The sequence below is a fragment of the Macrosteles quadrilineatus genome, unplaced genomic scaffold (assembly GCF_028750875.1).
Source record: "Macrosteles quadrilineatus isolate MER2022 unplaced genomic scaffold, UCM_ALF_1.0 Scaffold_3__2_contigs__length_128488019, whole genome shotgun sequence".
Taxonomy (NCBI): domain Eukaryota; kingdom Metazoa; phylum Arthropoda; class Insecta; order Hemiptera; family Cicadellidae; genus Macrosteles; species Macrosteles quadrilineatus.
In genome coordinates, this window is record NW_026542596.1 from 86,815,265 (window position 1) to 86,838,593 (window position 23,329).

A 23,329-nucleotide genomic window follows, 5' to 3' on the forward strand; every position below is an offset into this window, starting at 1 on the left:
ATAGAAAAATGATCATTGGCAAGTTCAAGGGAATTGATATGATGTATTTAAAATTTCGTTTAGAAATCATTTGATATTAAAGCGTTAAAAATATAGCACCCCATTTATAATGATTTATAATTTATTTAGTTCCGTTGTATTTACGACTAACATCGGTGTCCTTTCTCAACCAGTGGATTTTGATTACAATAGTTGCAATAAATTAGCAGTTTAGTAAGTTATATATGTTACTATTTTGTAATTAATTAAGCTAATAGCTGAGCCTAGAGAAAAGCAAATACTGCACGTAAAAATTGTATTACTATAAACTAATGGTATTTATTTTTCGCGAATATGAGTGAAGGTTGGTCACCCTGATAATTTCTATTTGTTATGATGATTTTTTTATTTGTTATCAAAATCATATGAAAGAGATCACTGTTCATTCTCATTGTTTTTGTTCGCATTAAAAATATAAATTCGGGAAATTCTGTTTCTTCTGATAAAAAATTGCAATGTAATATCTAATTCAACACAAATATTTTAGGGGTACCACATTAACTTTAGTGGTACTACAGGTACCCCCAAAACAACCAGCTTTTAAAAAATTGGTGAGTGTTTATAACCTATATTGGCATCTAGTTTTAACCATCAAAGCTATGGCCTACTAATTTTTATATTCTAAAATTGAACTTACAGAATTTGCAATGACATTGATAAAAACATTGTATGACTAGCAATCATATCATCTTAAGTTATTTTATTTGAACTCTTTCACTTTACCCGGTACATAGGTACCTAATTCATATTTCTTGGTTGTAGCATTGACTATATTGGAACTGAGTGCAGTAGAACAGCTTGTTCCTCATTTATTGTATAGTACAAGTTATGTAGGTCCAATGAGCCTTCCTCACAGAACAGGGGTGAGCATCGATAAGTTAGGCTAGGTCAACCATTGAAGTTCACCATCGATGCTAACCATCAATGAAAACATCGCCGCAAAAACATCAATGTTTTTTCCCCATTATTTTCTGCTTTCTGTACTGCCTCAGCTAACAAACCTATTACCATAGGTACTCAAATAGCATTGATTAAACACTCCCTTGCGTTGGTTAGTCTATACTAAGAGCTAACTTATACGTTCTAGATTGGCAGTTTCTCTTTAACATTAGCAAGATGAAATAAATATTGTTATTAATTTATTATGCTAGAGAGCAGGAGTGCTGCTAACAAGCACCTCACAAAAGTAACTTAGATAGTTATCTCACTCGCTCTACACTTGTATACTTCTAGTCTAGTTTGCGATATTTGTGATTCATATTCTGTGCTTGTTCAACAACCCCTGCCATTCTGTGCATATGTTTTTATTTTAATTTTAAAGAATTTCAATAATTTGTACTAACTTAGCTATTGTCTTGACTTGGCCTACTGCCTTAAGTAAGTTATTGTGTTTAATGGTTGAATTATTTGACTTCACCTTTTTGATTTGACCTTTCTATTGAACAAATAACTTAGGCTACACATATGCCTACTAAAATTAAATTTCTTGTTAAGACCAACATTTACATTTTCATCAAAACTACCTAATACAATTCTGTTACGGGAAACATCAATATTTCAATGACCAAATATATACTTGGCCAAAAACATTGATGTTCGACAAAAACATCGATTTAACAAAAACATCAGTAAACCTACCATCGATGTAATACATTGAACACCGATAGAAAAAAATTGATGTTACGAAAACATTGACTATCGATGCTCATCCCTATTAAGGAATCAAAAATAAAAACCATCCCTACTGCAGGAAAATCCTTAGGCATAACTGTCTAAAAGGTAGGTAAAAAGTTTAGGCTACCAATGTAATATCCATGTGCATAAGTTAATTACAGCAATCAATATATCGATTTGGACAAGACTTACCAACCAATGAATTATATTCTTTATCTTTATAGTAGATAGTTTGACATCCTAGTTAATAAAACTTTTAAGTTATCGCTACCAGAAATTTTCAAGTCAAAAACTCAAATGTTTCTGGACTTTAAATCCTTAGGTAGGCACTTAGTGTTTTTTGTTTTTTTTTATGGGGGGGACTTACAATCTTATGATTTATTGCATTAACTATTTCTCTATGAAACGTTTTATTCCTACATCTTTTTGCTATTTTTACAGATGAACTTGTAGAAGAACATTTGCAAAAATGTCTAACACACTAACTCAAGCTTTTGTTCGGGACTTGAAGTCCCGCAATGCTGAAGTTCGTAGCAAAGCAGCCCAAGACCTATATCGATATGTAAGTAAAATTTCTTTACAATCAAGCTATTCTTGTAAGTTTTCAAATTATCCTTTTATTTTTTTTACTGTTAGGCTTGCTTGCTGGTTGCACTTTGTACATAACATTTTCCAAGTGAAAAAGAATGACCTAAATCAGGTTGCAGACACACTTGGTCAAGCTCTGATCAAGTGCGACAAATGTTATCAGGCTGGTGTCCAAAGAGTAGAAAAGGTTTTTAACTTAGTGGGTAGACTTTGGGTACTAAACTCAGGGGAGTCCCACACTACAGGCTTTCCACCTGGGTGAACATATTCACGCCTCTTCCTAAACAAAAGGCCTGCTGGTAAATTTTTATCTTATGTAGACATAGGCTTATATTTTATTTTTAGATCTGATAGACAATGTTTCTTTTGGGGTTTCCTTTCACTCTCATAGGCTACCTAGAGCTGTTGTTCATGAACGCAGAAGAGGGTAGGGGCCTACTAGTCACAGATGCAGCCTCATGACAAAAGTCACAACAAACATATGAAGGAAATCTTCAGAATAATTTTAAAACATGTTACCTGACAGTTTGCAAAACAAAACAAAAAATAGTGTCCACTCTATAAACATTAAATTGATCCTAGTCGTGGAGAGAATGATTTGTAGTTTCAGTATTTTATCTGCATATGTGTAAACAATTGATGTTTATCTTGATAAAGCAGTTCTGATTTTTTTGTTCCGCAAAACATTAAGTTTTACATTTCAGAAACTTTTTGTTTGAGTAACTGTTAGTTTAGTCTCATGAGTGCAATGTGGGAAATTTTTCTTTGTGAACAGCTGAGACAAATGCAGGGTATGAAGTGAGTGAAGTTCAAAGATCAGAGTTAAGCCAGTTATATGCCTAGATTGTTGATTTAATTTATTAACAAAAAATTATTTCTCGATATGAAACCATTTTTAACTCTTACTTAAATAACATATTTTGAGAAATGTGACATAGCAGAGTAACTCTTTATTTGAGACAAATGAACTCTCATAATTTAATGCGAATCAGGTAACTTGATTGGATTTTTTTCCAGGTTAAAACCGAACTTCGGGAAGTTTCTGCTGAGGATTTGACATCTTTTATGGACGATTTCAATCATCACATTTTTGAAATGGTGTCTGGATCAGATGTCAATGAGAAAAAAGGCGGTATCCTTGCCATTGGTAAGCAGATACAAAATGTATGAATAAACATTTAAATTGAGTTGTTTGTTACTTGGAAAAATAATCCTGATACGGCTCAATCTTGGTGGGTTACTTTGAACAATAATCAAATGTGGCAATTATTTGTTTGTTTTTTTTTTTAGTCGTAGGTTATAATAAAAATTGTTTTGAACTGCAACAATTAACATAAAAAATGAATGGGCATAAGTCTTTACTACAAACAATATTTGCTTTAACTAAACTCTACTTTTTTCATTGTAGGCTATTACAACCATATCAGGTAATAGACTTTTAACAATAGGCCCTATATACAACAATAGTTTTTGATCAATAGTGGGTTTTAGCAACATGTTATCAGCATAAGCTATACACCCTTTACACATACAAACTGTAAACATATTTTTTGTTTTTAGTGTGTCTGATCGATGCAGATGTGGGAAATATAAACAATAGAATATCAAGATTTGCCAACTACTTACGTAACCTTCTTCCATCCAATGACATCGGAGTGATGGAGTTGGCTGCTAAAACTGTGGGAAAGTTGGCTTTGGTGTCAGGCACATATTCAGCGCAGTACGTAGAGTTTGAGGTGAAACGAGCCTTTGAGTGGCTCGGAGGAGACAGGCATGAAGGCAAACGTCACGCCGCGGTAAGTTTGATTTGCACTAGATGAGTTAAACATTCCCTTACACCCAGATACCACTTCAGTTTAAGTCAATGTGATTCGGAATTTTAAACCAGATATCTTCATATTCATTTTGTTTAATTTTTTATGTAGACCATAGGCCTATGTTAAATCTGAAATAAATTCTAAACTAATATTTGATAACCAACAGGTGCTAGTACTGAGGGAGCTAGCGGTAGGTGTACCAACCTACTTTTTCCAGCAAGTTCAGGTGTTTTTCGACCTCATCTTCAATGCCATCCGAGATCCAAAAGCTATTATCAGGGAGGCTGCAGTCGAAGCTTTGAGAGCCGCGTTAGTAGTGACAGCTCAGAGAGAAACAGCTCGTCAGACTCAGAAACCTCAGTGGTAGGCCTTTTTGTGATTTTATTTACTAATAAGTTTGTACTTTTAATGTTTTTCATCACCATCATGTCACATTACCATTGATGTCAATATTTTTTTTGTTCTTGCTTACCAGAATGGTAGAGTTGTTTTGGACCAAGAAACAAAAAACTTAACACTGCACACAAAAATGGTAATATTTCTTTTTTACCGAAAGCATTAAACTTCCTGACCACTATTCAACCCAAAGCCACCTCTCTCTCAAACCCAAACAATTCTTGTTTGAAAATACTATCAGTGATAGTAAAGTACTATACAAATGATGAGTATAGTGTAAACATTTGTATTTTATGTGCCAGAGTGAACTCTTTCCCATTCCAGTAAGCCTGCTATACACAACAAAATCCTTAAAACCAAAGGCCTTCGTGCCCTATGTTACATCCATTACCAGAAAATTGTTGGCTGGATGAAAGTAGTATAGTGTCAAAGAAAATGTAATAAGTAACCAAGAACTTGATTTTGGTTGCAATGTGTTTAGTTTATTGAGATACTTTTTCTGTACAAACATACTGTCAACAGGTACAAACAGTGCTATGACGAGGCCAAGAACGGTTTCGACGACACTCTGATCAGAGAGAAGGGTGTGAACAGAGATGATCGAGTGCACGGCTCGCTGCTCGTCCTCAATGAGCTGATGAGATGCAGTAATGCCCAATGGGAACGCTCGTACGAGGATCTGATGCAGCGGTTGCAGTATCCAATCACCCCACCACCTTCTGTAAGTGATGGTCTCTTTTTGGAACTGAAGTTGACCCTACATAAAAAATCGCCATGTTTCTTGGATTGACATAAGACGAGAGACTTAGTTTTTAAAGCCATATACATTAAAATAACCTAGTTCTAGTATTTTTGTTTTGCGTGATTTCAGGAACAATGAAAATCTGGAAGTACTACTAACTGCATACTATGGTGTCATTTATCCCCATTTAGCATACGCTCTTCTTTTTGGGGATGTGAGTACAGACAACAACTTCCCCGTCTTGTAGAGCAATGTACTATTTCCTTATATATTTTTTTTCTTATTTACTGCCTACATCTTTATTTAGCACCTTTTAGTGTTCTAGGGAATCCTTATTTTGTAAGAGTTAATCAAACATCTGTTACCTTGCAGGACTCTGTGAGTCTACTGCCGAGACTGAAGGCTCCGCTCATCTCAGGGAAGACGCGGCAGAACAGCGCGTCACACACCAACATCAGCTCCATCATGTTGGCCAACAACAAGAGCAACCCGGAGCACATGTTGTTTGAGAGTTCAGTCTGCCGCAGTCTGATGATTGAACACTTTGACGATATCTGCAAGGAGACGTTGGCGCAGCGAATATCTCGTACGTCCCACATCCTACAGACCCTGCTGGCCATACTGCCTCGCCTCGCTGCCTTCAACAAGGAGAAGTTTGTTAAAACGTGAGTTTGTTTGTATTTGAACTTGTTTTATTGAGTTAATTGTTGCAGGATTGATATAATGATTATTATATCTAGATAAAGTTGCATGTCCCATTCGTAGTTGTTTCACTATTCATCAACAAAATGACTTGTCTGAGAGTATTTTGTTTGGCTGGCTAGGTGAATCTTGTTGACTAATTGTAATTTATTGTTTTATGTTCCTCTAAGCACTGTTTTGTTTATTTGAAATATTTGTTAAAATGTATTGTGTTTTTTTGGCTATCAGATTAGAAGTGAAAATGGGGTAACAATTCTCCAAACCTCCGACTTTATTGTGATCTAAGATTATGTCTTTATCTGTTGGATTGTTGGATTCCATTAGAAAACAGATTTACAAAGATAAATTGGGCTCTACTAACAACTTGTGTTTTATTTTTGTTATTGTAAAACATTAATTATTTATGAATTTTTCAAATTAATAATTTTTTGCTGCATGACACCTCTACATCCATATATTACAACGCCGACATAGCACGCTGTGTAGTTTGTAATTTTTAATTGTTTTTTGTTGTAATTTTGATGACTAATTGTAGATGGACAAAATGAAGAAGGAATTAACTTATGAAGTTATGTAAACCATTACTTAAAACAGAGTGAATTAATTTATTTTCATAGTTATTAATACATTTTGTATCTGTACAATTTATTCAGGATACGATATGTTATGTTTTACTATAAATCTTTGTACCGCTATAATCAAATATTTCTTGACAGACATCTAAACCCGACCATGGTGTACCTGTTGGCGACACTGCGAGGACGGGATCGTGACAGAGCGACGGCTTTTACGACCATCGGATTGATCGCTGTTGCGGTTGAGAAGAACATCAAACCTTACCTGCCCAAGATAATGGAGATTATCAGGGCTTCTCTTCCTACCAAGGTTAATGGAATACTAATTTACGGTCTGGGTTACAGCTGGATTTGATTATTGTAGGAGTGTCATTAATTAAAGCTGAGAAAACAGTGTTACTGATGAGAGGGTAGTTGCGACTATCCAAATTTTCAAAGGATATGATGATTTTTGGCAAAGATGGCTTTAGGACAGGGTTTTTAAGGATTTTGTAGTGGATAGGCTTAACAGCAGGCTTACCTTACTGACAAAAATATATGAAACTAGCTGTGTACCCGTTCTACGCACGGGGATCTTATAGTAATCAGTTGAAACCTTCTTATATAAAGAACAGCAGTTGGTTTGCATATTTTCAGATATGCTGGCCAAACTATTTATTATACATAACTTCATTTTATGTCGTTTGTTGTTGTTCCGGATCGGTATGACAATCAATAAAAGGCTAAATTATCTGTGTCCACTGGTCGATCCTAATGTATCCTATTACAGGAGATGCATTTCGGCGAAATTAAATCGCCATCATCAGTCCTAAAGGTCTTGAGCTTCCCCATTAGGTGCGTCTTGGAGTTTTTGAAACACATACACGAACTGTACACTTATACACATGACGAATAAAACATAAATACACAGTAGGCCTACTTTTATTTTTACTATAGACAAGTAGACGCACGTCGGTCGTGTGCCGAGTCTCGACTGAAAACGCTCATTTAAAAAATGTAAGTTTCCCAGCAATATACAACACTGATTCAAGGTCTATTTCCCGGTTATCAAAACTCAAGAACAATTTTATACACAAAGAATCTCTATTTTCATTTACTGTTACCCTACATATTATTGCACTTGCGATTAATTAAATCCGTTATGTAAGGAAAAACGTTTTTAATCCTAATTGGTTTGGATTTGCTTTCAAAACGTGATCGGAAATGGTTGCGGTATTTGTAAACAACATTCAATGTAAACATATCAGTGACAGCTAGAAGAAATAATCTTGATTTGAACAGCTGTTCGTTATTTCATAGAAGAATATGTGCTAAACACTGGGAGAAAACTTTACAAAAAATCGCACAAAATTGGGTTTTTAAACGTCCGTTATTTAATTTACAAAGTGGTGACGCCATATTTTAATGGCTAAAGACAATTTCGCCAATCCAGTGAATACATTAAAATGATTTGGAACTTGATAGGTACTCTCGTTTTTCAGGAGTAGGCCGCGTAAAATGGCTCTTGGGTCGTAACAGACATGAAGACAGACAGAAATTTAGATGAGACTTGTTTCGGTTTCTCTAATGTATAAAACGTAAAAATAACCTAAAAGTTTATGGTTCTGAGCAATGTACAGACAAAACTCTAATTTTATTTATATAGATGCAGAAATAAACACATACACATTGAATTTTACTAGCTCCTTCAACAATTGTCGGGGGTTTCTTTATTCTTGTAGGTTGAGGTCAGGATGAAGAAAATATGCTCTCTTTCCATCATTAAATCACTACTGAACTTTACTAATAAAAATTAATCAATATTTACAAAAGCCTGCTGTTTTGGGATAGGATTTTATTTGAGGTTTAGGTTGGCGGGTTCTCTGGATTTGGTTATCCACTGGTGGGAAAGTTCCCATCTTATCAATTCTGAGGAGTTGCAAGTTGCTCATTCTAAGTGCACGCAACACCTGTATTTATTATAAAGTATACTTGCTCTTAACTGACCCTAACAGGACCTAACCTAGGTTGGACAACTCAAAAGTTCAGTTAAAACAGCAATCCTTAAAAATAAAAAAATATAACGGGAATTTCTATTTATTTGGAATCATAATATATTATCATCATTATTATGACGTCGTGACAGCATTATTTAGCCTATATAAACTACACTTATCTCCTTTTTTTTATAAGTGTTGACAGTAGAAAAGTCACAAATAAACCCAAAACACGGTAAAGTCAAATACTCTCAGTCATAAAAAATTCATAGTCATAGGCAAGAGTCAATCAAAATTCTTATTTAATACCTTTAGTAATAGGTATTGAAGCTTTTCAAATCTATCGTAATACAGCACAACACTGCCGTACAGATGACAAATCAGATGTACTCATGTTACGAATGATGATGACAAACTGGTAGTATGCAATATTTTGTAGGATAAATATAAAAAACTTATTCTTAGTAACATCCTGTAGAGTTAAGCGTAATGTTCCCATCACCTGAAATTCAATCTTTATCTAAAAAGCTAATCAATGGTTCACACAGGACACGCCCAGCAAGAAGCGCATGTCAGGCCTGGAGCCGTCAGTGTTTGTGTGTATCACTCTGCTGGGCCACGCCGTCAAGACCCTGATCAAGTCCGATGTGAGAGACTTGTTGGAGCCGATGTTGGCGACGGGACTGTCTCCCGCACTGACCACGTCTCTACGAGAACTGGCCACCAGCATACCACAGCTCAAACCAGACATCAGCGAGGGTGAGTTGTCAGCATGACTGATAGAATCTTTGTTGACGTTTTATCTATTTACAAGGGGGGTAGATTAAGGTCTCATTCAAGCTCTTGTCACAGATTAGTTCACATCAGCACTGTCGTATTCCTTACTTCATCCACTATTATTCTCATAAATTCACAGAGTTAATAAATTAATAGAGAATAAATTTGACTATTTTAATTCGCTTAGTCTGTAGTTTTGCTGCGTTATTTTTATCAATCCATTAAGGACCATTAAGTACCTAGAGTTGTGTATTCTTTAGAGATTGTGCCAAAGTTAGCAAAACAATTAATCATTTACTTAATAATCTTGTTATTATTAAGCTTTTGGTGTATCTATTAAAGTACTTGTCTTGATGTACCGGTTTTAAGGATTCTAATGTTGGTTAAGTTTTGTGATGTTATTTATTGCTGCATATCATGAATCCTAATGTAGATTATGTTATATGTAATTTACCTTGTAAAAAGTTTTTAAGCCTAATCCAACTGCAAAACTGGTTTTATTTTGGTTGTCACTTTGCACACTGTTGATGTTTTCGTTTGTATTTTTGCTTGTTTTACTGTGTTTTTAGGTTAGAAGGTGGAACTAATTTCTAATTTGCAACCGATTTTCCATTGTGAATGTGAGCTTGAGGTTGGTAAATATATTGAATTGCATGCCATCTTATCCTGCTACCCTGCTTATTTTCCCTTAATTTTAAACATTTTGGAATTACATTTTTTGTTGTGGTGTTTCTGGACCAATTGATTGACAATAAATAAAAGGGTCAAAATACTCAAACAAAATACCTGATTGTCACCTTGTGGTTCAAGGTTTGTCCTACTGGATGGTGCAAACACCATCGTGCTATAACTAATCTTCCATGAAGAGGTGCGTTGAAAGTTCACAACACAAAAACAATGGTCGATCGTTATTTATCATGGTTTTTTGTTTTTGTGACGCGTGCTCGGGCAGGATATGGAGGCGTATATGATGATGGCGTTCGCGCCGAAATGCGCATAAGACAGTAGGACAAACTTTGGACCACAAGGCAACAATCAGGTATTTTATCCTTTTTATTTATTTTGGAATTGGGTTGTTTGAAACCATAATAGACTACTGTGTAAGAACTAAAATAAAAAGAAGACATTCCTTTTACATTGAGTTAGCTTTGTTTATATTGTGAACTTTGAGCTTTCCTTTTTTATTTTTGAACTTCTCATTAATTGCACCTTTGTAAAAATGAATTGAATTTGCTTTTGGTCTTTGATACTGTAAAACAAAATGTATTAAACAAAGTCTTAGGTTATTTCCTATTCCTTAGAGGTTTTCTTATTTTCCTTGCTTTGCTTGATTTTTATTTTGCTGCATCCCTTCAAGGCGGGCGTTTTTTAAAGCCCACGGAACCCTGCTACGGTAGTTTTTGCCGTGATCGCGCCCATTATTTACAATACTTCACCAAAACTTAGTTTTCTCTGGTAGGATACATCATATCAATCTATTTTATTTATAAAATTGTATGTGAATAAGTAATCTACAAAATAATACCAAAAAATATAACATTAACATTAAAATTTTATTTAACATACCTTCAGAAGTTGAGTTTTGTGTGGTAGTCCTTGAAGCAATTGACAAGACACAGCGCTGCCTTACAATCTGGGCACCAGAAGGCTGTTTCTTTTCTTAACCCAGCTTTGTAGCAGACCACACACCTCCTTGTAGGTTTTTCCTTCTTCTCTGTTGGTGGAATGTGATCGATGAAATGTCTTTCAACGAGTCTAGCGGGCTTCGGTTCAATGCTTGGCCTGCCATGCACTGGTCTGGCTACCTCTGCCTGATAAGTATGGATTAGCTCCTTTATCAACTGTAGTCTGAATTGTAAATGGTCACATTTTGGGTTTGTAAACTTCCAAATAATATATGAGTTCAGAACTGAAATATTCATCAGCCGCTTGAATAGTTTTATATACCATTTTACTCCACGCTTTCTTTCTAGGAGGAAATTATGGAGCATTTGATCCCTAAGGTCTACTCCCCCCATCTGTTGATTATAATCATAAACAAGAACAGGCTTCATGTGTTCTTTACCTGACTTGTTCCTTCTTTGCTCTATTTCATGATTATGAAATGTAGAAATAAGTGTGACAAGGCGTTTGTCTTTCCACTTCATTACCATAACGTTTTCGCTATGAAGAGCACATATTTCCCCCTTTCCTAGCTTGGCATTCTTTATTTCATCAGGAACATTTTTTCTGGAGAGTTTCAGCGTTCCACAAGTATCAGTCTTTTTGGATTTCAAAAAGCTTGATAGGTCTGGGGAGTTATACCATCCATACGGTGTGTCCTTTATTCAATAACGGTTCTAACAGCTTTATGACGATTGTTGTGGACTTGTTGCTCTCAGGCGGGACTATGGGACATTCAATTGGTGAGTTCTTCCCAGTATACACAAGTAAGGTCCAAGTAAACCCTGAGGAGGATTCACACACTTCAAAAGATTTTATTCCGAATTGTGCTGATTTCAGAGGCAAGTACTGTCGAAACGAAAGCCGACCTTTCCACAGAGTTAGTGATTCATCAATTGAAATGTTTTGGGACAACTCATAAGACTCCATAAACTTCTCGTTCAAATGTTCAATAATAGGATATATTTTGAAAAGTTTTTTTGGACCTTGGAATTGCGATAGTCGCATTGAAGCGCTGAAATGTAAATATTTGCTAATCATCTGGAAACGCTCGAAAGGCATGGTACTAGAAAAGATTGGGGTTTCGAGCAGAGGATTTTTACAGTAATATGTTCGAAGGCTTGGTTTTTGATCAATACCCATAAGCATGACAATACTAAAATAGATATAAAGCTCATTTTTTGTAACAGGCTGCCAAGCCCAGTCTCTGGATCGTCGTGCAAAAACCATTCCTTTCTTAGCCCTTTGCTGTTCCGCATAAAGATTTGTACTTGTTACAATGAGATTCATAATATCATCATCAAAATAAAATTGAAAAATACTTAGGGGACTATTAGCGGGTATTTTAGGCCCAGATTCCCTGTTAGGCCTAAAGGGTTCTCTGCTAGGTTCGTAGCCTTCCATAGTTTCCCAAACCATTTGGGGCTTGGCTTGAGGTCTTGGTAATGGGCAGTCACCAGCCCCTAGTACAACACCTTCAATTATATTTTCAATGTTCCTATTTCCCTGTACAACCGGATCATCAATTTCCATTTCATCATCAACATCAAAATTGTTTCCAATGTCAATTTCAATCTCATCGCCATCATCAAAATCAACGTTACCCTCTAGGCCTACCTCCTGTTGAGCGAAGTCTATTTCCTCCTCCTCACTTTCATCTGACGACAATAGGTGTTCATCTTCATCTATCCAACGGTCTATTTCACTAGATCTTGCCATTTCACTTTTGTAAAAATAACATTAAAATTAAAACTTATATATTTTTGTCAGAATAACCTAGCACAAACCTAACCTTGCACAACAACACGCACGCAACTTTCCCAAACACACGTCATAAATTACATTTTCAAACAAAAACTAAGAATCAACAATCACCTAGTTAACTTTTTTATAACTTGAAATATAATTTAACACCACTTTATGCTATATAATTACGATTATACCGTAAAAAACGATTGAGAACGTCAGTACGTATCAACAGTTGACGCCGAGACGAACAAACATAACCACACTCAAGTTTGCAAACAATACATCTGTCTCTGTCGCACTTACTGCGATCGATAACAGCTGAAAAATGTCGAACAACTAATGGACAACATGCTCCATAGAGTCCGGGTTCCAAATAGTTCACTAAATCGTCGTCAGAGACCACCACTTATCGGGTCATGTCATGACGAGCGGCACTCGTCAAACCGTAGCAGTGTCTTTTTACGCGTGACGAGTAAGGCTCGTCAAACCGTCTTGAAGGGTTAACACTGTTTTATGCATGTTTACTTCGCTTATTGTTTGGTCTGTGCCTTGCTTTAAACTAAAGGTTATGCTTTACTTCACAATTTAATAAATCCACAGTTTATTATATTGCATGTCCTATCTTACATAGATACATATTTCTATTTTCTATCTTACTTCAGTTTGATATTGACGAGATTCTACCGTTTCTAATGTTTAAAATCCTGTAAAAGATATCTGTGAGTAATTAAAATATGCATGGTGATAATTTTCAGTAGAACATTCGAGGACTCTTAAAAAACCTGGATTAAATTATTGATTGATCTTTACTATATGATTTAATTTATAATGTTCTTCATTACTCTTTATGTGCAGATAAACCTTGTATATCACCTTATGAAGCATGAAGCATGTGCATGTACCTTGTTGTTGTCCAATTAACATAAATTGATTGATTGATAAAAGTTTGTCATATGCCTATCTGCTTTTTCAATACACTTAAATTATGCAATTTGTACATTACATATATTTTTGTTGTCTGTTGCGGACATTTCCATCACAAAGGAAAGTATTCACTATAGTCTTTTAGATAAAGGAAACTCGTTATAAAAAAAATGGACTTCAAACAAAGGATTTGTGTTAAGTATAGTCATTGACTTTTGGATGCTGCTGAAGTAGACGTCACATATGTTCACACCAGTTGTAGCCAATCTTTCACTCAAGTAGAATGTAGTTGAATAGACTACTCTCAGATGCTGTTACCATCAAAATTCAAATTTCTCCCTTAGTTTTTGATACTATTGTAATTGATGTAATGTCAAATATGATGTAGTTTACAAAATGTTGTCCTTTAAGTATGGCTTGGTTTAAAAGTTGTATTCAACAATCAGTAATTTAAATCAGCGCAATCTGTCGATGGCTCAGTTCAACTATATTCTGAAACACCTTTAAAGCTGGGATTTCCGAGGTGCAGAAGCGGAGGCTGGAGAAGTGATTTCAGTGGCAGTCTGCTTGTAGCAAAACAGGGTACTTTGGTATCATACCGACCACACCAATAAATCAACTTCCAAATAAGATTTTAACCCTAACCTAAAACATAGTACACCTTGAGGTTAGGTTATAATTATTAGGTGTGGTAGGTATAATACCAACGTACCCAAAACAGTACCATTAAATTAAATTAAACTTTTCTTCCGCGCCAAGAAAACCCAGCTTAACATGGAAATGGAATGTGTAGTTCTCGCAATAGTCGAAGGTATGGTTGTGAGAAAATTCAGGGAAGATTGTATATTAAAAATTATTCTACCTGTTAGGCTTGCTGAGGATGCTGTCGCAGGTGCTGATGAACAAGCACACAAGATCGTCCCACACTGTCACTGTGTCCAGCAGTCTGAGCGCAGAGCCGCAGGAGATTGCATCTATTGTGCTGGCCCTGCGTACTCTGGGCAGCTTCAACTTTGATGGTAACCTCTAAAGTTGTGTCTAATTTTGCAACCAATTGTCTAGAGTTTTAATTAAGAGGGTAGGTTAGCATTACAGTACACTTTGGATAATATGTTGTTGCAATAAATTAATATTTTGTTAAAGTAAATTTAAGTCGATCCATGTGTTTTAGCAGTGGCGGTCCCAAGAGGGAGTGCTAAAGCATCCCATTGGACCCTGGGAAAATAAATTTAAACACACATTGTCTTAAAAACTGTAAAGAAAAATAAAAAGACTCTTCTATTCCTTTATATTCAAAATACACTCTTTACTTAGTTGATCATTCCATCAAATAAAATCACCTCTCACCTTTATGTAATACAATTTAGGTATTCCATACAGGTGTGAGTACAACAAAAAGTTGCCCCCTGGTGGGGTTTGAAAATGAAATTTAATTTAATTTAATTGAACTACTGAGGACATACAATCACAGAGCAGTGCACAGTGGAATTAAAGATGTTAAGTGGGCCCTGGTAATTGTGTATCCCAGAAGTCCGATTTATGGACCGTGAGAGGTCTGATATGTCCTCCTGAAAGTACCTTCAATGATCTTAAATATAACACTTCTTAAGATGTAATAAAAAGCATACCAAACACTCTGAATGCAAAATATACTCTTTGTTGAGATTCTGTTAAAATATGAAATGATTCTGTATTATTGAAATGATAGTGCCAAACACTGATTGAACCAATATGTAATAAATTATATATTGATTGACAATTTACTGATATTGTATTTTATTGCAATTGTTCGGTTAAGCCGATTACCTTGACAAGATTAACACAGGAGAGTTAATAACATTGTTGAAAGAATAAGCTTTGTGTATTGTCACTTTAAATATTTACAAATGTTACAAATAATCAACAATAATTTCAAGTTCCTGTTCTACTAACACTTCAATTGAATAGGGGAGAGTATTGATTGTGGTTTTTTGACTTTCTTTCCTGAGATACTGACAGCAGAGCCTCGGGAACCTAGGTTTGATTTATTTAATCTATTTTTTTAGGCTATTAGGCTTCCCAAATTAGTGTATTTATTAACAACTGGCCAGTTGATCTTATTATGCAAAGGGGCTATTCGTAGTTCTGTGTACAGCACACTTTGTTGCTCAGTGGCAAACTGTGCCAAATCGACTACTGAGTCGATTGTTTAATTTAGGTTAATAAAATGACTTTTTATGGCGTTAATGGAAGCCTATCCTTATAGCCTGTATTGAAACCTACCCTTCAACCGGGACAATGCTCTAATTCAAAACTGAATTTGTACACAATCAAATACTCTCAGAGATCTCTTTATGTAGTTTAGAAGTGTTTTAAAACCAAATATTAAGTAAGAACAATTGTAACAGTATTGCGTGACAGACAGATGATAATGATATAATTGAAGTTAAATACAAAATTTACAATATGAAATTTAATTAATATAAAAATTTACCCAAATTATTAATCTAATAACACCTACAAATGTATCACAGTATATATTTAAAATAAGTAAATGGCACTAACTTTAAAGCAATGTGACTGAATTACATACTAGGACATAAAACCTGCAAGAAACATGATCTAACAAATATGAATGTGGACAGATTGGCTCATTCTAATGATATAAATACAAATTACACAAAACATTTACTTACGTACACAGAAGACAATTTTGACGACACATAAACATATAATTACGACACTGTACTTGGGGTTGACTCCACGAAAATGGTCAAAATTTGACAAATTTTGCCTGTCGACGTCGAACTTAAAGACTCGATTTCTTAAATCAATTCGTAATTTAGCAAACGCTGTTTCACGGTTCAAATACCAATGCACTCCGGAAATCGAACAATTGATTTCGTTGACGAAATACACGTTACGACTACCAAAAGTGAGTTTTGCGAATTGAAAAGGAGAATTAAAAAATTTCCGAACATCACGGCTCAGAGCCTGGTCCCCAAGTGACCGTTAGAAAGACGTCCACACAAGTCAACAAGTTGATATCACTCCGCGCTCACGTGATTGGCCGTTGTTGGGTCCTTGCCTTCGCGCGTTTTCTGTTTGATTTGAATTTTAATCGGTACAAAACGTAACGGAGGTTATGGGCACAGTTCTTAACATACTAAATCACTTTGAAAAGTCACCTAACTGCTTTAAATATAAAAATTGCAGGTTAAGTGTAAGAAAGGGCCATGTAGCCCTAACTTTTCCTGTTCAAATACAAAAATTTCATTTAATTGAAAAATATCAAATTTTTTAGGGGAACCCTTAAACCCCTCCTTTTTCTTGGGAGGGTGAGGGAACACCCCCAGCTGCCCCCCTCCCCTTGACAAGATTCTAGAACCGCCACTGTGTTTGAGTTTGCAGTCCTATCAGACTGTTTTAAAATATAAATTGTTTTTATGCTCCTGTGATGTGTCTGTATCTCATGGAAAATAGTCAAAATGTGCTTTATTAATACTACATAAACAATGTTAAAATTACAACAATTAGAAAATAGGTTATCTTGTTCAAAATATGATGTTGGAAAATTTAGATTAAACTAGTCTGTCACTATTATTTCAAAGGGAAAACAATAAATATCCGTGAAAATAAATCATTGTGACAACAGATTGCTTTACAGCCCTAAAGTAAAATCTACTCATATTAAAGAATAAATAAAAAATATAAGATAATTTTTTCACTTGCTCCCCAAATTTTTATTCCTTAACTAGGGGTGCCCTGTGTAAGGATAGCTATTTTTAAATTTTTTAGAGGCTTAACTGTGTGATCATTGGGTCAAAATATACATGTAACATCGATTAGACATCATCGAGGTGTTACGATGGGATGAGAAATGTACTTTCGCAGGATAAAATGTAAATGTAATTTCAATTTCCTAGTTTATCTTGTTGTCTTTAGGTCACTCGCTGCTACAGTTTGTCAGACGCTGTGCTGAACACTTCCTCAACTGTGAACAGCAGGAGGTGAGACTAGAGGCAGTGAGGACGTGTAGTCGTCTGCTGAGACTGGCTGTGGAGAGTTCTAGCAGTAGACACAGTCAGACTGTCACATCTACTGTCAGTGACGTGCTGGCTAAACTGTTGGTCGTGGGAATCACTGATACTGGTAAATGTCTACATTTATTTATTTTCATTTTTATGGTCAAAATTTGTTTGTGTCTTCTGTTTAGAAAAAAATAAGCTTTTTAGAATTTATATTATGATAGTAGGCTTACCAAAATGGGATAGAGTACCCTCTGGTACAAGAAACCCAATAACCTTTACACTACAGTAAAAGCCCGCTAATCCTGTATTTAATGGTCCAGCACTTATGATAATCCGGCATTGGGGAGTTATCACATTGGGAGCGATCGCAGACGATGGTAGTGATTTGCAGACATCGCAACTGACTAGCAGACATCAGGAGCAATTGGTAGCCGTTAGAAATGATCGGCAAGACATTAGTGGCATTCAATTAAATTCAGGGGCGATTTATTTTTTTTTTCAACATTTTAAATATTTTATTTTTGTAATACAATAAAATAAAACATAGACTAGTTGAGCGCTGAGCAATAATTTCCTTAGTCTCCCAAAAACATCTGATTTTAGAAGACGTTCAGTAATCCATGTTTCATTAATCATTACTTAAAGTTAGCGGTGGGGCACACCCAGGTGTGTATTTTAAGCTAAAAATGAATGCAATGTGAATTTAGAATGGAGTTAGATGACCTGTTTAGCTCAAGGACATCTGTGCCCAGTTTCAAACAATCAAAAAGCTATGGTACCGACTTTCCTCAGAATCGAACCGGAAACCTTTTGATCATCAGTAATTTGAAATTGAAAAAATCCTTCTAGATTAGTGAGTATCTCCTCCATACACAAAAATGTTATAAGCTTTCTCTGTCACTAACAGAATTTTTACCAAGTAAGGAAGATTTGAGTTTGAAATAGAGATGTCTTCAGGTTCAATGGTGGCCAGGAAGTTGTTAATCTTTTTAAATAATCTTTCAGCCCTTCTGCTCTTTGTTACCTCGTTTTCCAAACCTCTTCTTATGTTGCAGATCTAGAGGTTCGCTACTGGGTGATGGCGTCTCTAGATGACAGTTTTGACAACCACCTGGCTCAGGCAGAGAATCTCAGTGCACTGTTTGTAGCCATGAACGACGAGGTGTTTGAGATCAGAGAGCTTGCGCTGTGCACGATCGGCAGACTGAGCTCTTTGAATCCTGCCTACGTCATGCCTTCTCTGCGAAAAACACTGATACAGGTTTGTTTTAGGTTCTAAACATACGTGTTCAGAGTTTGATGGTTTTTAAAATTGTATTTTCTTAATGTAGATGGTTAATATGTATGTATGATGTTCACTTTATCTCAGATGTTGTTATTTTATTGAAAAGATATATCATTTGTTGGGAACTTCATATCCTTTGTAGTAGCCTTTAATTAATTCTCTTATTGCAAAATGGGCTACCATTTTCTGTTATGGCTCTAAACTTGAAAGTTGATACTGAAAACCTTAACTTTGTTTGAAATATATTAATTGTGTACACTATTCTGAGTTATAACATGTTTCCTGAACCTCCTTCCTGTTTTGGTAATATTATCTGAAAAAGTTAAACATTCTGTCCATTAGAAACATATGAATTGCTTTGAATTGTTTTGTTTAGAAAACGGTTGGGTTAAATAAAAATGTCTAGGGAGCAAATGATTCTAAATAATAAGTATGCACCATCTATTTTACTTTTGAAAATATCGCGCACACATTTAAAACTTCATTGTTTGGGTTTTAAAATTTTGAAGTTGACAAGTAGGCTATGCTTGAAAAATGGTGACCAAGTTTCAAAAACAGATTTGATGTTTCCAATGTTGACTAGTAGACGAGTTTATCTACTTAAAATGTATACTTTTTGTTTTTATTTTTATTTTAAGTGATTTTGGTCCAGATGAAATGTCCTTCAAATTTATATCTGATTTCTTCTCACATAATTTAATAATACTCATCCCTTGAACGATAACGCTCTCCTTTAAGCCAATATGAACTCATAAAGCTTACACATTACAAATTTCTTTCTCTTTGTAAAAAATCTGCTAACTTAACCTTAAACGGAACCACTAAGTTCACTTTGATTCACAGACAATTAGGAAAATCTAAACTAATATTGTAATCGACATTGTCCGCAGTTCCTGACGGAGTTGGAACACAGTGGGATGGGCCGCAACAAGGAGCAGAGCGCTCGTATGCTTGACCACCTGGTAGTCAACGCTCCACGGCTCATCAGGAACTACATGGAGCCCATACTGAAGGTGTTGGTGCCCAAACTGAAGGAGGCTGAGCCCAACCCTGGTGTGGTCATTAGTGTGCTCACTGCCATCGGAGATTTGGCCGAGGTGACTGTAAAATAAGCTCACTATATAATGTAGCATGGGTAGTAGGCATTGTGAATGTTTTTTTTCACATTTGAGTTATCATGTGAATGGAGAGACAAGAACGCTATTTCTCTAGATTTCGGTTCAGTCTATTCGCTTAAGAAATTTAAAAAAAAAGTTATTCAAACTGCCTCAGAAAAAAAAAAAAAAAAAAAATGTGGAGTACCTCAAGGGTCTATTATAGGGCCATTGCTATTTTTGTGATATTTAAAGAACATAAGCAGTGCTTTAGTATGTAAACCTAGAAGTGAATTGTGCCTATATGCTGATGATGCTAGTTTAATCATTTCCTCTCCTACACTGGAACAAGCAGAAATATTTGCTTTCCTATAAATTGGAAATTTGGGCAGTTATCTGGTGAGCCAGAATCTAATATTAAATTACAAAAAAACAAATGTTATCACATTTACAACACCACAAAATAAAAATTCTAATCACCCAATAATAATGTATAACTCACAACTTATCGAGCAAAAGACCAGTACAAACCTTTTGGGTCTAAATATAGATCAGAATTTGAAAGTACTGGAGTGAGCATATAAATAAAATGGTTTCATAAATCAACTCTGGAATTTTTGCCCTTTCAATAATGTATCTGTACTGTGATGTAAAATCTTTGAAAAACATTTACTTTACATAAAATATTCATTCACGTATTTACTTAGGTAGACAATAGACAATACTCTTTAAATTTATTGACATGTTCGTTGATATGAGAAGTTGAGAATTTGAGAGTTGAGATTGAGGAGTTGAGATGAGAAGGATGAGAAGTTTACTTGCACTGTTTACTCTTTTAACCAGTACAATAGTACAATACAGGAAGTATTTATGTTGTAGGTGAACGGTGTGAAGATCCAGCCGTGGATGGGAGAGCTGCTAGCCATCCTGCTGGAGATGCTGGGAGACGCCAGTTCCCCTGAGAAGCGTGGTGTAGCGTTGTGGGCTCTTGGACAGCTGGTGGGGGCTACAGGGTTCGTGGTGAGACCCTACAACCAGTACCCTGCGCTGCTGGACACTCTTATTAACTTCCTCAAGACTGAGCAGCAGCCAATCATCAGGTGGATTACTTTTACTTTGATTTGTGTTGACTCAAAATAGGTAGAACAACAGCTCCTTGCATAACGCTCCCTTTAGAAACTTTTGAAAACTTTAGAAAAATTGGATAAAGTCAAAATAGATTTCTTTGTAAAATGAAACGTCACTGCCTGTCGCTATGCTGGACTGTTCTGAACATCTAAAAACAATGAAGTAACAGTAACATTGTGGTACTAGTCATATGGGATAGCGAGTGACTGCGATGAATACTCATGAATCACCAAGGTCAGTATTGCGGTAACTTTGACTTCATAGTTACTTTTTGACTGTCATTAACTATCCCTAAGATTAGTTTTACTCTTTGCTAGGTTCTTTTTGTGTAATTATTTGACAATCAAATGTCTTTGTTCATTTTCTTACACACTGTTTCTGCATGACTAATTGACCATCAATCAATAATTATCTAACGCTAGAAGTTAAAACTTTCTAACTTTAACAATAGCCTACAATTCAGGTCTAAAGTCATCACCATGACTTTAGTCTTTAAAAGTATTAAAGCCTTTCCTAACTTCTCAGTCAAGAGGGTAAGATATTGATTAAGTAAAACTATGAATAGAATGAATAGGGTTTAAAATTAAATAAAATTAACTGTTGTAAGGAAAATTTTAATTTTAATTTCTTGTAAAACTCAGTAGTTTTATCGATGTAGTACTCAGAGCTCTTTAATCAAAGATAACCATTGTTACGTGGGGCACTCCAATATGATTGTTTGATTTGTACCCTACAGCTTGGTAATCTCCTTTGTTTGTCTAGACGTGAGACCATAAGAGTGCTGGGCTTACTGGGGGCGCTGGACCCGTACAAACATAAGATGAACCTTGGACAGATAGACACCCAGGTGGACTCTACGGCTCTGCTGTCCATGACGGACCTCAAGTCTGAGGCAGAGGCTAGTCACGGTGAGAATAAAACTTTACTGGTCAATAGTTAACAAAAGGATTGCTTTGTATTAGAGACTGGCATCCTCTTTTTGATTGGTGGAGGGTTTGGGTATAGGTTCCCCCTAGTTGTACCGACATTTTTGCCTTTTTAGCACCCCTCAATTCAGTCTATCAGCCTTAGCGTCTCGGTGAATCCTAAAATTTGTAAAACTTGCATTCCCCTTGGCCTTTTAGTTGACTTCCTAGCAATTTCCTTTTCGGTGCTAAAGTTGGACAGTTAAAATAAGAGTGTTTTAACGAGTACTATTCGCTTATACACTTAGGTACCGATGGTGCTGGTACCGGTACTGAGAATTGAGAATTGATTTTGGCCAAGATCTGGTACCAGCAACAACTTAGAAAAAGTGGTATTGTCACATCACTGGTTGATATCAATTAATATATTCCTTGTGTTTGCCACTTATCTCAGAATTGACGACGAGTGAAATGTTGGTCAACATGAGTTCGTCTACGCTGGAGGAGTATTACCCGGCTATAGCCATCGCCATGCTGATGCGGATCATACGAGACCCAACTCTATCTCAGCATCACACCATGGTGGTCCAGGTAGGTCCTACTTTAGATTTGATTAGCTAGTCTAATACCGAATTGTGCAAACTTTAGATAAGATGAGTTGAAGGTAAAGTAGATTGAAGGAAGTAGACTTGTCAAACTTGCTGGTCTAGTTGTAAACAAGTTACATGTGTTTCAAGAAAATGAAATGTGTTATAAAAAGAGATTGTTTCTTTAGCATCCTCTTAAGCTGATATTAGACCTACTGCATTTTACAGTAAATGCAAATAACGATTTCATGTAATTTTCTATGTAAAATAATGATAATTTTTTATGAGTTACAATTTTTTTTTAAAACAACAGGCAGTCAACTGTAGCGAATGTAACCAAAATCTCTGCAAATTCCAATACTCAAAACTTTTATGCTTTGTTTTATTCCAGGCTATAACTTTCATATTCAAATCGCTGGGTATCAAGTGTGTTCCGTACATCTCCCAAGTGATGCCGAGTTTCCTCAATGTTATCCGGACAGCTGATGTCAACTTCAGGGAATTTCTGTTCCAACAGCTGGCGTTCCTCATTGCCATCGTCAAGCAGCACATCAGGAACTATCTGGATGACATATTTGTACTTATTAAGGTAAGGAAATTGTAATGTTTGTTGAGGCTAGTGGCTTTATTTGACATTTTGAAAGAGCGATCAAATCCGTTAGTCCTTGGAGCCTAGACGCTATAACTCATAAAACAATA

At 35.6% G+C, this 23,329-nt stretch overlaps 1 protein-coding gene across 1 annotated transcript in view; it reads left to right on the forward strand.

Moving 5' to 3' along the window:
* The first annotated feature begins 430 nt into the window (after positions 1–430).
* LOC128991174 (serine/threonine-protein kinase mTOR-like) overlaps positions 431–23,329 on the forward strand; it is a 79,448-nt gene continuing 56,549 nt past the window's right edge. Inside the window, exons 1-17 of the mRNA XM_054413954.1 lie at positions 431–590; positions 2,155–2,275; positions 3,319–3,448; positions 3,862–4,097; positions 4,285–4,481; positions 5,037–5,235; positions 5,629–5,921; positions 6,675–6,843; positions 9,058–9,268; positions 14,491–14,640; positions 17,546–17,752; positions 18,687–18,892; positions 19,807–20,013; positions 20,890–21,110; positions 21,901–22,046; positions 22,498–22,634; positions 23,022–23,219. Coding sequence (XP_054269929.1) covers positions 2,183–2,275; positions 3,319–3,448; positions 3,862–4,097; positions 4,285–4,481; positions 5,037–5,235; positions 5,629–5,921; positions 6,675–6,843; positions 9,058–9,268; positions 14,491–14,640; positions 17,546–17,752; positions 18,687–18,892; positions 19,807–20,013; positions 20,890–21,110; positions 21,901–22,046; positions 22,498–22,634; positions 23,022–23,219 — 3,000 coding nt within the window. The 5' untranslated portion in view covers positions 431–590; positions 2,155–2,182. The remainder of the gene's footprint in view (positions 591–2,154; positions 2,276–3,318; positions 3,449–3,861; positions 4,098–4,284; positions 4,482–5,036; positions 5,236–5,628; positions 5,922–6,674; positions 6,844–9,057; positions 9,269–14,490; positions 14,641–17,545; positions 17,753–18,686; positions 18,893–19,806; positions 20,014–20,889; positions 21,111–21,900; positions 22,047–22,497; positions 22,635–23,021; positions 23,220–23,329) is intronic.